At 47.1% G+C, this 15,983-nt stretch overlaps 1 protein-coding gene across 1 annotated transcript in view; it reads right to left on the minus strand.

The window, feature by feature from the left end:
• Window positions 1–3,309: 3,309 nt before the first annotated feature.
• The window catches only part of LOC108920090 (vang-like protein 1), a 37,573-nt gene continuing 24,899 nt past the window's right edge, over window positions 3,310–15,983 (minus strand). The window contains exons 4-9 of the mRNA XM_029258017.1: window positions 12,252–12,677; window positions 11,408–11,583; window positions 8,100–8,233; window positions 4,648–4,783; window positions 3,918–4,152; window positions 3,310–3,617 (exon numbers count right to left, since the gene is read on the minus strand). Coding sequence (XP_029113850.1) covers window positions 3,357–3,617; window positions 3,918–4,152; window positions 4,648–4,783; window positions 8,100–8,233; window positions 11,408–11,583; window positions 12,252–12,677 — 1,368 coding nt within the window. The 3' untranslated portion in view covers window positions 3,310–3,356. The remainder of the gene's footprint in view (window positions 3,618–3,917; window positions 4,153–4,647; window positions 4,784–8,099; window positions 8,234–11,407; window positions 11,584–12,251; window positions 12,678–15,983) is intronic.

A 15,983-nucleotide genomic window follows, 5' to 3' on the forward strand; every position in this document is an offset into this window, starting at 1 on the left:
GGCTCCGTTTCTCTGTAACTGCAGCGGCAACGTTTGAGGGACTCTTCCGTCAAAAATCCCAAGGCCCGATTCAGTATTTTGGTAGCGTGAGACCTCTTCACTCAACTTGTGATGGAAGCCTATGTGTTTTTTACATTAGTCCTTACGTACCATATCGTGTAATACATTACAAGTATAATTACCCTTTGTTGGAGGGGGGGGAAGAAAGCATGCACCGATGTTTATGGAAAAGCACTCACAAATGTTTATTTTATACAAATGTTTGAGTTGACTTGAAATATTTGCTACATTACAAGGTCAGGCCTAAGAAAGGAAATAAGGAAAAAAAAAATGTGAGCAGTAAAAATGCTTTTCGGAAGTGAAGGGAGTGGTCTTGACGTTTAGTTTACAGCCATACAGTGTAAAAAACCGAGGCACAGAGTCACACTGAGAGTTACTGTACATACAAAACACAGCCATCATTGGTAAAAACAAAGAGCAATGTGTGTATAAAACCCCCCGTCCCTCCCAAGAGTAGCAAAAACGATTTAACATCGATAGACAATATACAGTTTCATGTATCGTTACAACACTAATCCTGTGCATATACAACACGTTTAGTAAGAGAGACGCATTCCCAGACATTCACAGTGAGGAATACATAGAAAGTTCGGCTGTCACTGCTCTTATTGCTCCCCACACTGAGCACCAAATGTGGGACAAACACTGGAACACACACTCACACACACACAGCCGACAGGTGGCGGTGTTCCACTTCCCTACTGACTGCAATGGGCCCGCTCAACTGGTCGCACACGTTCCACCAAGTTTCCTCCCGATGTGCCATTTGTCTCCGTTCAGAAAATGACACTTTTTACGCACCTTGAGAAGGTAAATTTAGGAGAAGCTCCAGATTAAATGTTCACCTAGGGACTGTAGCATGTAGCATTGAATGACACGTCACACGCGACACCCGGCGTTCGGGAGCCTTTTGGCCACATTTCTTAGACTGCAATACTTCCATTATGTAAGCAATATAAAATCCAGTCTGCCACAAAAGAGCTCGATAAGGCATTCTGATTTCCCGAGACCCTGAATGCTCCTTCGGTTTAGTTGTGGCATAAAATATCTTCATTCTTTTGTAAAATACTTGCAGCTCCATCGAAGACGCCCCAATAACACGGCCCCTTCCAAAAGGGCACGACGGATCGTTCGAATGACACCTTTTAGCTATTCCTTGCTCTCGGACCCCTTTTTACACTCTCTTCTGTGTTCCTGAAACGGTAACATGACAATGCTTGGTGATCTCTACATGAGACTTCACACACACACACACACACACACACACACACACACACACACACACACACACAGACACACACACAGACACACACACAAAATTCCTCACATATAATGTCCTGTTTAACACAAGCTGGTGATCCGACAGGAATGACATTCTCTTCTGCATTTTACTTGCAGGACGGCTGAAGACGTACATCTCTAAGGAATACGTCCGATGACGCTATTTCTTTGTACCAGACGACAAGAGCACAACGATGATAAACGAAAACAAACACGGGAAATGTTATTTTGACATCTCTACAAAGGACCGGACAAACATTTAAGACATTTTCTACAATTGTCTCCTTTTTTTTTTTCTTTTTTAATTTCTCACTTCCCACTTGAATTTACCGCAAAAAATGAACACGTGGGTTTCCATCCATGAGTTTACGGAACAGTTTTTATGAGCGGCAACATTTCAAGGCTGCTTGTGCCTAGAGTGCAACTTCAAACTGAAATTGAGAGGTCCAAATACTCTGGTTTTGCTTGTTGACGAGAACCGATGACGAGTCAGAGGATCGGTGGGCTGCGGTAGGAGCACCAGACTCTTCCTGAAAGAGGATGTGACCAGTCGGTCGTCTCTTCCAAGTGCCGTGCGTTCAATCTCAGCACAGGCCGGAACTCAGGCGCCAAGAGATTAATGGGATGTTTTGGGTGTGTACAAGCACCCCGCAACACAATTCTCCAGGGAATCTTTGGCCTTTGCATACCACAACAAACACATGCCAACACTATTTGTATGGAATTATAAAATAAAATAATTAAAAAAAACGCCGGTTAAAAAGCCCAGGACTTTGCAGGGCTACAGAACATTTACAGCACTGCCAAAAATGACTCCAGAGGAAATAAATGGAAAATACCGACATGTGACAATCACAGTGTTGCTGAAGGACGTAGACGAATCTTGAACACTGAGGGGAGCACGTGTTTGAGCTCGGGTCAGTAAGGTGGTGAAGGGACTGCATGTTACCGCTCAGGCAGGGTACAGTAGCAGGTAAAGTTCTCCAAAACGTGACCTGACGTCACTGCAGCATGGTAACGCTCTGCAGTACAGTGTGCCAAGAATGCTGAGTGCTCTGTACATTCTTAGACTCCACAAACAAGTTTGGAAAAGACATAAGACTACATAAACCGTTACAATTTGAGTTCTAGAACCAGCAAAGTTTGTTTGGATACACAGTGTTAAAGAGAAAGCAAATAAAATAAGCAGCTTAAATTTCTCATGTGCACAAAAAAAAAACACACACACGTATATACAGATGTACAACTCATTACCAATACAAATCCTGTTTGTTGCACCTGAATGATTGCAGCTCGAGGAGACGTATCCGCACGCGTGTGACCTCAGAGCCGCTGCTGTAGTGAGGACTCTGGGAATCACGGAGGAAACGGGCACCTGCTCCTCTTTGAAAGGAACTCGAGCAGTAGGTAGTGACTTTACACGCAGGTAAAAACTTGGCATGTTCTCAAGGTTCTCGTTGAACGAGGAGTGACGTAAAAAGGGATAAAAAGCAGTGTTGGTGTGCAGTCTTCAGTGGTCCTAAAAGTGGGCATCCAGAAGCACCCACCATCGCTTTGTGGTGTGATCCTTGCCCCGACGGAACAGGGGGCAGCTGAGTAAGCGCACAAAAAACACCGAAGGGCTCCATCCTCAGTCCAACATATTTACAGGTGGGTCCGTTTCTTCATCGGTTTTCTTTCATTTAAAAAAATAAAAAAAAATAAAAAAAAAAATAAAAACTTTAAAAATTCAAACATCTATTTCCAAAATGTCACAAATCATAACCAGACAATGATTATTAAAAGGCATATATTTATTCACATATACTACACAGACACACACACACAGACACACACACAGACACACACACGTGAGTTTATATTTGAATAATATAAAGATGAAATTGAAATCAAAAAGTGAACCAAAAATCTAAATTAAAAAAAAAAAAAAAAAAAAAAAAAAAAAAAAAAAAAAAAAACAAGACTGGACAAAGTGGAGGAGGAAAGTAGAAAAAAAAATTAAAAAGAACACATTCCTACACGGACGTTTCTGACTGCAACCGAAGGACGAATTTGTGTGACTTGGGGTCGATGAACTCCTCAGAGAGCTTTATAAAAGGGATCTTAGTGGCAGTGACCACCAGGCTGAAGTCTATGCACTTGAGCAGGAAGACGGAGCCGTCCTTCAAGCCACTTGTCACCGAGTCTTCGCTGACCAGCGTCCAGTGTCTGGCCAGCCAGCGATCGCGGCCGTACTGCAGCGTGGGTCCGGGAGTCAGGTAGCTTTCCAGAAAGGCCTGGACATACAAAGGCAAAATTAACCTGCTTTCACCTGGAGCATCACGCACACATCCAACAGATCCAACTGCAACGGTGACATACCTGACAAGCTTTTGAAAGATGTGCGGCTGATTTAATGTGACTAATGCCTCAGTTGTGATGATCCAGCCAGAGGAACTACTCCTTCACCTCATTACCTGTCTTTGCAGTGCTGCACCAAACACCCTAAGCTCCCACACACCCCTAACTGCACGGTATAGGCAAACAAAGCCGTGACATGGTATCGGACACCGAGAGGACAAGAAGTTACCGCAAACCTTAGGCGTCATGTTGTTGGTGATGCAGAAGGCCAGGTGCTGCTGAATGCTCTCCATGGTGTGGCAGTGCTGTTGCCTAGTGGTGCGGAGGTACTTCTGCAGCGCTCGGGCCATGGAGGGGAAGATGGCCTGGGCAGCCTCTCGCGGGTCCATCACCTCGCTGGGGGGCTTCTTCTGGTCCTCCTCCTGCATGCGCTTGATGTGGGTGAACGCCTCCTCGACAGCCACCACCAACCTGTGCCACCGAGACTCGAGTGAAAGTTCCGCAATGGCCAGACACGCGTTCTGCTCTTCCTCACCTGCTCTATCTAGCAGCTTCCAGCCTCGGTCTCCAGCCAACCGTCACTAATTCTGACATCCACTCATTTACCTGTCCAGTAAAGCAGCGCTCACAGCTTTTACCTTCATTGCTGGAGGCAAAAAACAAAAAAAACGGGCACCACACGTGTAGCAAAGTTACCACGAAGGCCTTTTTAACACCTTAGCCTTTCAGGAGTAAACCCCCCCAGGGATATGTGGGAACATGTTTACCTTGCTTTTATGTTTTGCAACCATCTGCAACCTCTCAGGTCATGAGCTTAAAGCTATCCCATTTCATCCAGCGAATTGGTCAATCATCAAAAATAAAAGCATTGTTATTAGCGGTTGTGCAGTCCACGCTCTGCCATTCATCACACTTTTACAGTCACAGAGTGATGTGATCGTGTGGTCCCCGCGTGGCCCCTCTCACCTGGCCCTCCGCTTCCTCACGCGACGCTCGTGGTCCGCCTCCTCGTAGTACAACTCATTGTGACTGGTATCCCGCCGCCGGGCGGCCGCTGCAATCATAGCTCGAGACTGACTAGGGGTGCTGTTGTTTGCCGGGCCTGGGGGCGGTGGGGTGGGGTACAAGAGAAGATTTAACAGAACATCAACATGGTTTGCCACGAAAGCCGGGAGAAGGTCTCCTCAAACCTCGAGCCCAAAGAAAACGTAAAGTAGTGAGCTGTAACTCTCCCTCTAGGCACCTTCCACAGGTCCAAAACAGCTTCTGTTCTCGCTCAAACAGCCAATCGCCACGCAGAAAGCACGCGTTCCACAAAGCACCTCTTAACCTTGGAAGCTGAAGGGACAATACTTGGCAAATTTATACAATAAACTTAAGGATAAGCTAACGCTTTGCAATCGGGTTTGCAGTACGGGGTTTTTTTTTTTGCTTTCTGCAACACACTTTCCAAAAGCAGCAGCACAGATCGCCCTGAAGCCCCTACAGCTGATTAAGTCCCACTTTCCGGAGCCAGTCGGCCCACCCTGCAGCCCTTCTGTGACCCCCCGCCCCGAGAGGCGTCAGCAGCTATTTTGAGCCCCTTTTCAAACCCATGCAGCCAGTCGGATGTAACAGGCGTGGAAAAAGTGAGCCTGCAATTGTATAACCCCCCGTGCGATAACACAACAATGAGCGGCGCACAGAGCGCAGGGCTCCCCCCGTAGAGGACGGGCCCGTCCGTTTCCTGAACGAGGGACAAAAGCACTGTTTGTTCAGGCTTGTGGGAGCTTAACCTTCCCCACGTGAGCACAAGTGTAAACTTTGTCCCCTACAGTTTAACTTTGACTGCTTGGAGTTTCGGGGGGGGGAATTCATACATATAGATGGAGAAACAAGTGTGTGGCTGGTGCAGGAGTCAGAAGCTGAATTTCCAGGAAATACGAAAATGGAAATCACATCAGGGCACTAATGCTCAGCTCTGTGCCAAAAAGCCAGTTTGAAAGACGAGACCACGTAGCTCCAGAATCAAAACATTTGCTTCAATTTTCGATAAAAAGCCATCTTTCGCGCTTGGACTTGCTTACACCCCGAACTTCAGGTTCTGATTTTCGGCAACAAAAGGTTGCCTGGGTTTGCATTAATACACAACGCTCATTTTAATGTCGGTTATGAGCACCGTTCTGGTCGCACTACACTGCTGAGAAGTATTCAGGTGAGGAGGGGTGGATAATTCAAACCTCGGGGTGCATATCTGCGTGACCATCTGATCGACCACGTGAGGCAACCGTAACTTTGGCTGGGTGACCACAAAAGAATTTCACAGAAACCAACAGCTTATCTAAATCTGTGGCCATCCTGTTTTGGGTTCAAACCATATTAATGTGTGTACACTACATGCATCTGCTTTTGATTTGCATTTATTTACCTGTATCCACATAATGTACTGTATACCGTAGTGGATATAAAGTACTGAGCTCTGATAGGGGACATGAAACGGCACAACTGGTTTATCGAATCGGGTGGAACGTACACATACAGTAGAGCACGGTAAACCCACAAATACTACAGGTGCTCTAAGAAGGAGAGGTAATGTTGGACAGGTCAGCAGACTAAAACCTTACAGAGCCCTGTAACGCCACCAAGAGCTGAGGCACATGGAGTTGTGATCAAGTGTGTGCCCGTGATGATGAGCGCGAGGAAGAACTGGGCCGCTCGGTCCCAAGTGGGGTCACAGCCAGCGGTGGAGCCACATTGATTTAATGGCTCCCTGCGGGGAAGGGAGGGGGGCATTATACACGCTCCAGCTTAACACGTGGCACAGCTGTCTGTGGAGCACAGAGAGAGCCCCAAACAGCGGCTGTCGTTCCACAATCAGGTTTCCCTCACATTTGCTCCTTTGGGTCTAACCACATCCACTGAGGAGAGCGAGGGATGGAGAGCGATGTGCTCGAGAACCTCAACGGGGCTTTTCCAGTACAGTCTCCTCATTATTCAGACAGGAGCCGCTTCCCTGGTGTCTCCCCTGCAGGAGCGTTTGCACTTTGTGAACGGTGTTCACGGGATCGGACCACACGATGAGCAATGTGTTGGAGCGATGATTTATTCATAGGCCGAATCAGCAGCCTGCCTGGGAGCCGGGAGGACAGCGACGCAGCAGACGTGCCTCGGAGGAGGTTGGGCAGACAACACACAGCCTCACCTGAACACGCGCACACTGCTGCACGCAGTCAAACACACGATCCTGTCTCAACCCCAGGCTTCTCTCCACCATCCATCCAACACGTAGGGTAGCTGTATGCCAACAGACTCTGTACTGCAGCTGGGTTTCAACGTTAAGATTTAAGTGCGCAATAGCAGATTTAGAATATTGCGGAGGAAAATAAAAATGTAATAAATCACATGCAGGCTCAAAAGATAAGTTACGATCAGGCATCATCACTTAAAGTGCATAAAGTGAGTATTTTCCACTAAAAATGGTTTATACAAAAAAAAAAAAAAAAAAAAATTTTACAAGAATAGTAAGAAAAGACACCTGAATAAAAGAACTGTGATCAGCAAGCATTAAAGCAGGGTCAAAAGGAAGTGATGGGTCAGATTGCAAAGGGAGGGCTTACAGTGCTGCAGAGGTTTCTTTTACTTACTGTCCAGCAGGTATGCTTTCAGTTTAGCTTTAAAGGCAACTTTGGAGAAGAGCATGATGGAGAGACAGGAGGCGAGAGAGAAAATGTCAACGAGGGACAGAGGGTGAAAGACAAGCAGAGATGCAGGTGGAGGTTACAGGTGATCGCTGAAAGCAGGAGGAAGGGTTAGCGGCGCCCCTTCTCAAACACTACTGCTGCTGCTCTAAACTGGAAACGTGGCGCGTCACACCAGCTGAGCCTCCGTGCTAGCTAAACATGACGAAGTTCTGGAAATCGGTACTGGAGAAATTAAGGCCTTCGTTCCCAGACACTGTTCATTTGCAGCTTGCGAGAGAAGGAACTATGGAGTTATCGTACGGTTTTTGTATCTCCGGGTTGTCGGGTAAAGTCACACGTGACCTCCGCTCAAGTACAGTGGGTTGTACGTGGATGCCGTGTGAGCCACAACGCTGTCTCTACGCTATATTTTCAATTGTGCTGGAAGGAACTTGCAACCGAAAACAAAAACATTAGCGAACAATACGAAAATTTTACTACTCTTAACATATTGACACGGGGAAGTTGTGCAGAGGAGCACCATTACCGACAGAAACCCTTGATGACAACAGTTGCAAAGGGAGGCTTTCTTCGTGGAATAGGTAAATAACGTGGGAAACTCAAAAAATAGGTTCACTGAAGAATTCATCTCCTGACTACCTCGAACCCTCGTGTATTAGGATACCGTGTACGCGCTCGATTTGCTCAAGATTTAAGCGCAAAGCAGGGTCATGCTACCTGATCCAGGGCCCCACTCACCGTCCACGTTGTAGACCTTGAGGCCGGCCATGTGCTTGGTGGCACGCGACTTGGCCGCAGTCAGCAGGGCAGGATTGTGGACAGGGAAATCCCTGTAGTAGTTCTCCAGGATGACCAGGGCAGCCCGCTGAATGCTGCAGGAAGAGGAAACAAAAAAATGGGACATTTTAGACAAAACTCGCACTGAGATAAAGTCATACAAATTCTAAGAGGACCATGTGAAACAACTTCTAATCATGTGTTACGAAAGGCCCTAAAACGGCAGTCCAAGCCAAAGCTCCGTGCCTGAGTGCAAACATCCTAGCTACTGCCAGGTCCAGACAAAGTTTCACTGACATGGAAGGACAGGTATACCCTGGTATATATAGGCTTTCGGTATAAGAGAAAAATTGTACCCATGTTCGGTATACGAGCAATTACTCCCGGTATTAGGCACTTTTTTCTGGTGTTTGGGGCAGGCTTTTCCCCCATGACAGATGTACAAGTCATGAGTTGACAAGGAAAACGGCATATTTTGTTAATTTTACATTTCTATAATGGTTTTATTATAGTCTTCATAAGGGTTTTCCTTGTATTTCAAAACTTTTTTTTGGTCACATACCTCTGTGGTGATGAAGGGTCTCAAAATACCTCTTTCTGACTCACTTCTTTGATCTCATAAATGCATGATGAGTGTGTACCTGTTTGTTACGTTTAATAATTTTAAAATGAAACCGTTTGTGTTGTAATGGAAATGCCGACATGCAGCTACTTGTGTAACGTATGCTGGTTTATACAATGAAATGTAACAACCTGTGTTTGCATCCAAATGTCATGTTCTGTTGATGTGATGTATTGATACACATTCGAAACAGTAGGTCTTGAGCCGCTTATCGCAGCTATTCAGTGCAAATTGTACAGCTCACATCACAACCTGCCCGGTGGACAGAACATTATTTTCCTGGTGGCTGCTCATCACGCTCAGGACACTGACCATTTATTCTACATTACGTTCTCTTGTTTTTCAGAACTCTGAGCAGCACTGGCACCGCCCAACCCAAAACCCCTGCCATGACTGCAAAGCAGTTTTGGCTCAAAAGCAGAGACTTATCCACTCATCGCATAAAGCACGGGGACACCTCTGCTCCACCGTTCTCTTTGGGACACCCTCGACCTCCCACAACTTTAGTGATCTCATACTGCACCAGAGCTGGAATTTATGGTATTTCTACATGTTCCCAAAAAAAAAAAAAAAAAAACCTCTGCAGCCAATAAATTGTATTATTGTACAGTAGTTGCATCAACTATACATTTATCTTATGCTTTTTCACAAAGCAACTTACAATGCTAAGCTGCTTACAATTGTTTCACCATTTATACAACCGGGTATTTTTTTTACTGGAACAATTTAGGGTAAATACCTTGGTCAAGGGTACTACAGCTTGATGTGGGATTTGACCTTTAGATCCACAGGCAGCAGCTGTAATCACTACACCACCAGCTGCCATACAATAAACACACAAAAATACTATACAATAACAGTTAATACATAAACGTTCACGGTAACACGGAAGATAATGGCACATTTCGGAATAAATACATTGAGAACTTAGGACAACTGGTAGCATAGCAGTTAGAGTTACTGCCTTTGGATTCAAAGGTTGCAGGTTTGAGTCCCATCTCTGGCTGTAGTATCCTTGACCAAGGTACTTACCCTGAATTGCTCCAGTAAAATAGCCAGCTGTAAAAATGGGTAAATAATTGTAAGCTTGCAACTGTAATAATGGTAACCTTAACATTGGAGAAAAGCGTCAGCTAAACGAGTAAATGAAAAGACGAACACCTTACGGCTCATCGAAAAACTATTTAGGGTTATTAAGCAGGCATTTTTCAACAGACAGACGATGAATAGGAGCGGAAATCGCGGATGTCAGGCTCCTGGGCTCTGCCTGCCCCGGGACGGCAGAGGAACACACAAAGGCTCACATTCAGAGGCTGTCGGAAGTGGACACGGCCTCCACGCCGCTGTCAGTCCTGACCTCCTTATCATCGCTCGCAGGGTTCATGTTTCCAGCTACTGCGCGCTGAAATAATGGTTCAAAACCACAGCATCACAGAAGAGACTGAAAGGACCACTGCTGTTCCGCCGTGCCCGAGAAAGGCACATCCTGTACCTCAAACACAGTCCATCGTTTCTGTTCCAAAAACACTTGTACAATAATCAGAGTAAAAAATGCACAGAGCAGTAATGATAGGACTTCTGGAATCTACACACCTGCTGATCTGCCAGTTCTCTCTCTGTGGCCAGTAAAATAAACCTCAGCTCTGTACTTTGACTCAGTCGTGTTTTCCAGACCATTATAAGGAAGACAAAGTTAAGCGCTGTTGTTCTGGAAGATTTCCCAGTTAGGAAGTCGCCCAAGTGATCACGGTGTCCGTCAAGCGCTCCAGAAATAGCCCGGGTGCGAAGGAGAACCCGGACCTTTCACACGGCCATAAGTGCTTAAGTGGCTCTAAGCTAATTGCTGGCGGCGGCACCACGCGCCTGCTGTGCCCATGTGCTTCCCATTTCCCTGTGCCAGCACAGTGCGTTACTGTTCCAGAACCTCGGAGATGCACCGTGGACTGGGAGCCTCCGAGACGGGTCCTTGCAAACGAAGCACCCCGCCCGGCTCCAGAACCCATTACGATTTAACGCGACGTCCAACGGCACTATTGATACGTCATGTTATGTCAAGAAGTCACTTTGTCACATCCATGTGACTTGTCTGTTACAGCTCCATCAAAAAAAAAAAAAAAAGAAAAAAAAAACCTTTCAAACGCTCCGTGGGATTTGAAATACTGTACGTATCATTATGGCAGGAAAATCCTCGCCTGTGTAATCCAACAGAACCGAGGAGGTGTTCCAGTGTCGATGAGGCGTGGCAGAAGAGCGTCAGTGTCTCACAGCGATGCTGCGCTGAACCCCACTTACCTAGACTTCTATTGCATTTCACCCCTACACTCAACTTTGGCTTTAATTTATGAATTGTATGAATATTCTAACATTACTATTTGACTGAGCAATTAGCAGTTTGTCAAAGACATACATCACCTTGTATCCGCTACAAATCAGAGAGCACCAACATCTCAGCGGCACTAACCACACCAGTGTCCCCCGTCCCAGAAACATTTAAATCTTTCACTGGCCCTAAGAACCCTTTCCTATCCACTGACTGTAGGAGAACTGGCTGCGAGTCACACTTGCTCTGCGTAAGTCCTGCCTGTCTTGAGCGCCCAGGTTCGGACCCAGGTCCTCGCGGTCTGGCTTGACCCCAGGCGCGGCTCACCTGAGCTGGCCCAAGCTGTAGTGGCGCGTCTCCCCATCGGTGGAGCGTGTGACCCGCACGGAGTAGATGACCTGAAGGTGCCGCAGCTCCAGCAGCACGATGGCCAGGTAGTGGATGAAGAGCAGGGTGTCCACCAGCGACACGGCGTACTGCACGATGCCCTGATAGTTCTCGTCCTTCGGAAGGGAGATGGGGAGACGTGTTGTTAGAGCTGGGTGGCGGGAGTCATGTAACCGCATGCTGGACCCAAGCTAACGCACCGTGTTTGTTACCTGCTGCAGCCACTAAAGCAAACAGGGTCCGTCATCAGTCGGCATGTCACCATTTGTTTGCTTACAAAGACATCCGTGGTATAAAGCGACATTGTACTGTAGCGCCTACATAAAATGTGCCATTCTCGTATAAGTTAATTAAGCAGGATACATTTGGGGCATAATTAATAATCCAAAGCCCTGTCATCGAAACAGCTAGCTTGCATGGCAGTTCAGTTAATGTTCCAGAACACACAGCTTCCTTAATGCCTTTCATTCTTACAGTAAGCAGCTATAAGAGGGTAGAAAAACAACGGTAGTAATAATAGTGGTTATGAAAATACTACTACTACTGATATTCTTATTATTTATCGTTGTTGTCGTTTCTTCACCCAGTTATATCCATGAGAGGGCCCTTCCTGTGAAGGACCAGCAGGTTAATCTCTCTGCTACATGCTCCCCCAGACACCTAGTGTCTGCACCCTGATTCACCACATTTGCCCAACCGTGGCCGCATATGAAGACACGAAGGTGGAACGGTCAGAATGGCGCCACGCAGCTGAAACCCCCCCCCCAACCCCCACACCCCACACCTGAGACTGCAGGATCCGAACCCCATAGAAGAGCCAGTAGGACACGACTACGAGCAGCACAAGCAGCATGAGCAGGGCACGGAAGACAAAGATGCGGGGCATGCGGGCACGCAGCGGGCGGAGGAACAGCGCCCACACGGCCAGCAGCAGCACCAGCAGCTTGAAGGCCAGGGAGATGAGCAGGCCCTGGCAGGGTGTGTGGCAGTCCTGCGGGCGCCAGAGCGCGTGGGGCAGGGCCAGGAAGGCCACAGGCGTGAGCAGCACCAGCAGGCCCAGTGCTGCTGACAAAACGAGGCCCACATAGCGACGGCAGTCCAGGCCCACGCTGGCCTCCATGTCCTTGGTGATGCGCACAATGTCCTCCTGTGAGAGGCTGTGTTCCGACGTGCCTGTGACCGCCGTCGTGGTTTCGCCCCAGTTGTCATCCTAGGGGGGGGGAAGGTGGTGGTTACACATAGGCATGTACGGATGTGCAAATGTAAAGTAAACACAGGAGTACACCCAAGCAGGAACCTAGAAGAGCGTGCGCACATGCACAAACATGAGAGAGCGAGAGATTACTATGCAATGATTTTTGAGGATTCTGGTGTTCCCCTTTAATTTTTCATCCTTATTCAGTTAAGTTGCTAATGTTGAAATATTTAAGAAAGCAAAAAACAGGCAAAAGCCATCTTTGCATATACTGTATATCATTAGCGATGGGCGAAGTGAACGCGGGTTTCTCCGGAATGGGGGTCTACAGAATGCTGAGCAGTTTGGCTGACTCTGGAGGGGGGACTGTGGAGTGCCTTACTGGGACGGGTGTGTACCTGCGTCTGACTGCTGGAATGAAATAAATACTTGTATAAATGGGGGGAAGGCAGTCGGTGAAGCGTGCAGTCAGCGCCTACAGCTAAATAGATGTCTGCGAATAATGGTAGAGCAGTGCAGGAGCTCCACGAAATGACAAGTGCGAACGAAAATTAACAAACAACCTAGACATGCTTTTCCCACTAATTCCCCGTTACAAAACAGCTGCGTTAACTGTTCAGAACCTTTGAACCAATGTAAAAGCTGTATTGGAATAAAAAAAATTTTGGAATTGAGAGTTAATAGAGCTCAAGGCTCCTGCTGCTTGAGAACATTGAGAAGAGAGCGGTTGCTCCTGTCGCCTCTTTGTATTGTGTTTGCCAGGTGGGGCTGCGGTCGCTGTTCCTGGCAGGCGTTTGGAGACGAGGCCTTCGACAGCGAGACGGCAGCGGGACGGTACAGAGCAACGGGGTCCTGCGTGTGGCGGCAATAAGAGAGAGGGAGAGAAGCAGGGAGCTTGAATGCCTGCCATCCATGGCATTTAACCTGCTGCCTTCCACATTCAAAGTGACGCAATGACTCAAGTGGGTCCTCGGAGGCAAAGGCCCTTAGGATAACAGCGCGCATGGTGAACGCTCCAGTCAAAACAAGGGAACGGCGATGTACACCCGTCTTCCGACATGCAGGGACGCCTCCAGCTGTGGGGAAAGCGTCAGACGGCTCAACCGCCCGAGAAACCGGGTGGCCTTTCAGAGGAAGATGGAGAGGTACACATCGGCTGTGTCGCACCTGAGGGAACCTGCCATTCATTCGCAACCAAAACGCGGCGAGTCCTTGCCGTTCGGAAACGAACATGCGTCAACGTGGAGACGGGTCAACGATCTTGAAGTCGGAAAAGGAGCAGTGCAGTGTAAAACAAAGGTACGCTGGTTTGGAACGACACGTGTACAGTACGGAAGAGTACCGGCGTGCTGTGAGTGTACACAGCTTCCTCCACTGTCACCATCCCGTGAGTTCTCCGCTGCGTATTGCCTGCTGATTTACTCTGGTCTCACTAGATTTTGCCCCATTTACCGCTCCACCTGCTGCACGATCACATCGACTGGCCACACTCCTGCAAGGCACCCCATTTCTTATTGGCGCCGTCAGAGAGTCTATCGGCAACTGCATTTTATTTACAAAAAATGTTTTATTTACTGAACGTTCGCTTTGTTTTTTTTTTTACCATGACTACCAAGCAAAGCAGTCAGTATTCTGGAGGTGCGAAAAACAAAAACACGTTTAGAAATGAAAGTGTGAAACAGTGTAGCGTGGAAATGTAATACTGCTGTGTATTGATATTATTTTTCTGTATTAGTATCATAGTAACATGAATAATGTGTGAAAATATAACAAAGCACTTTTATATCAGGTGCATCTTAATTGTTCATATATCCTTATGGTCCATGCGAGACAGGATTTGCGACAAAGTGGACTTACGAAGAGGTCGTCGGAACGGCACCCTGTTGCAAGTCGAGGGCCACCTGTATGTTTACCTTATTATTTCACCAACGCTGCTGTGCAGGGGGGGACTTGTATATGTGGTAATATTATGACAGAAAGCGCAGAACAACTCAGCATGTGTACATTTTACATACACAGTGCTGACAGTATAAGTCCTTGTGTCTCTCCAAAACTTTGTGAGGTTACTTCCCTAAACCTGCCATGAAGGAGACAGCCCTTTTTGGGAGAGGAAAGCTCAGGGACCTCTTTGCCCCCACCCCACCAGGCCCAATGACCACACCATTACTGACTGATTTGACTCAGAGGAAGGGCTCAGAACACATGACCTTTTCCCAGGATGCTATGGGAGTGACAATCTGAGCACGCTGGGAGGAGGACTGTAGAAATGTGCTGATGCTGGGTAGGTAAAGCTCCAGCATAGACACCCCCCTCTAATGTTAGGCAAGACTTGTCTCATTATGATGGTGATGGATGGTGTTAGGGTTACAGCTGTTACCTTGAAAGTGAAGGACACAGGTTCAGATCCTTGCTCGTGCTGCAGTACCTCATCACTGCACTTAACCTCAGCCGATACAGTAAAAATACACAGCTGTGTGTGGAAGTAAATTGTTACAAGTGGCTCAGTATAATAATAATAATAATAATAATCATAGCATAAACACAGCCATACATGTCATTGAAAGTTCATGAGTGCAGCTTGGTCACAGCAGTGTGGGGGAAAGGAGGGGAGAAAAAAAAAAAGAGGAAAAAAAAAATCAGAGTTCCCTGTGGACAGTGCAGACCTGGACAACTCGGAGCTTTTCCCTCACTGGAGAGCATCAAGTCTCAAGCCGACCAAGCCTGACATTATGACATACCTGGGGATGACAGAAATTTGCAGAAACGCAGAAGTAGGCTATAAAAATGTACTCTGTCCTGGCCCTTGTGGAGCAAGTTACACGAGCGCTCTGAGCTCCCAACCATGGATGGGGTCACGGTACCACACTGTGGTATCCACAGCCCAACCTGAGAGCGTAGCGGTTAGAGCTGTTGCCTTTGGATTCAAAGGTCACAGGTTTAAATCTCACCTCCAGCTGTAGTACCCTTGAGCAAGGTACTTACCCCAAATTGCTCCGGTAAAATTACCCAGCTGTCTAAATGGGCAGATAATTGTGAAGTCGCTTAACACCGGAAGTTGCTTTGGAGAAAAGTGTCTGCTAAATGAATAAATAATGTCTCAAACAAGAACATGGCAACCTGTGTCAGAAAAGACTGGAAATTACGAGAAAAGTGACACACATGTACGTTGCAGTGCTGAGCTGCTGTTTACCCACATTTGACTCTACGCTGTGTAACAACAAACACCACCACTAATGTTAATGACAATAACGCACCATGGTTTAGGGATGCTGACACAGCTCTGTTTCAGTCAGTCACCTGTGCTGTATTGGATTCTACCGC

This window comes from Scleropages formosus, chromosome 14, assembly GCF_900964775.1.
Source record: "Scleropages formosus chromosome 14, fSclFor1.1, whole genome shotgun sequence".
NCBI lineage: Eukaryota > Metazoa > Chordata > Actinopteri > Osteoglossiformes > Osteoglossidae > Scleropages > Scleropages formosus.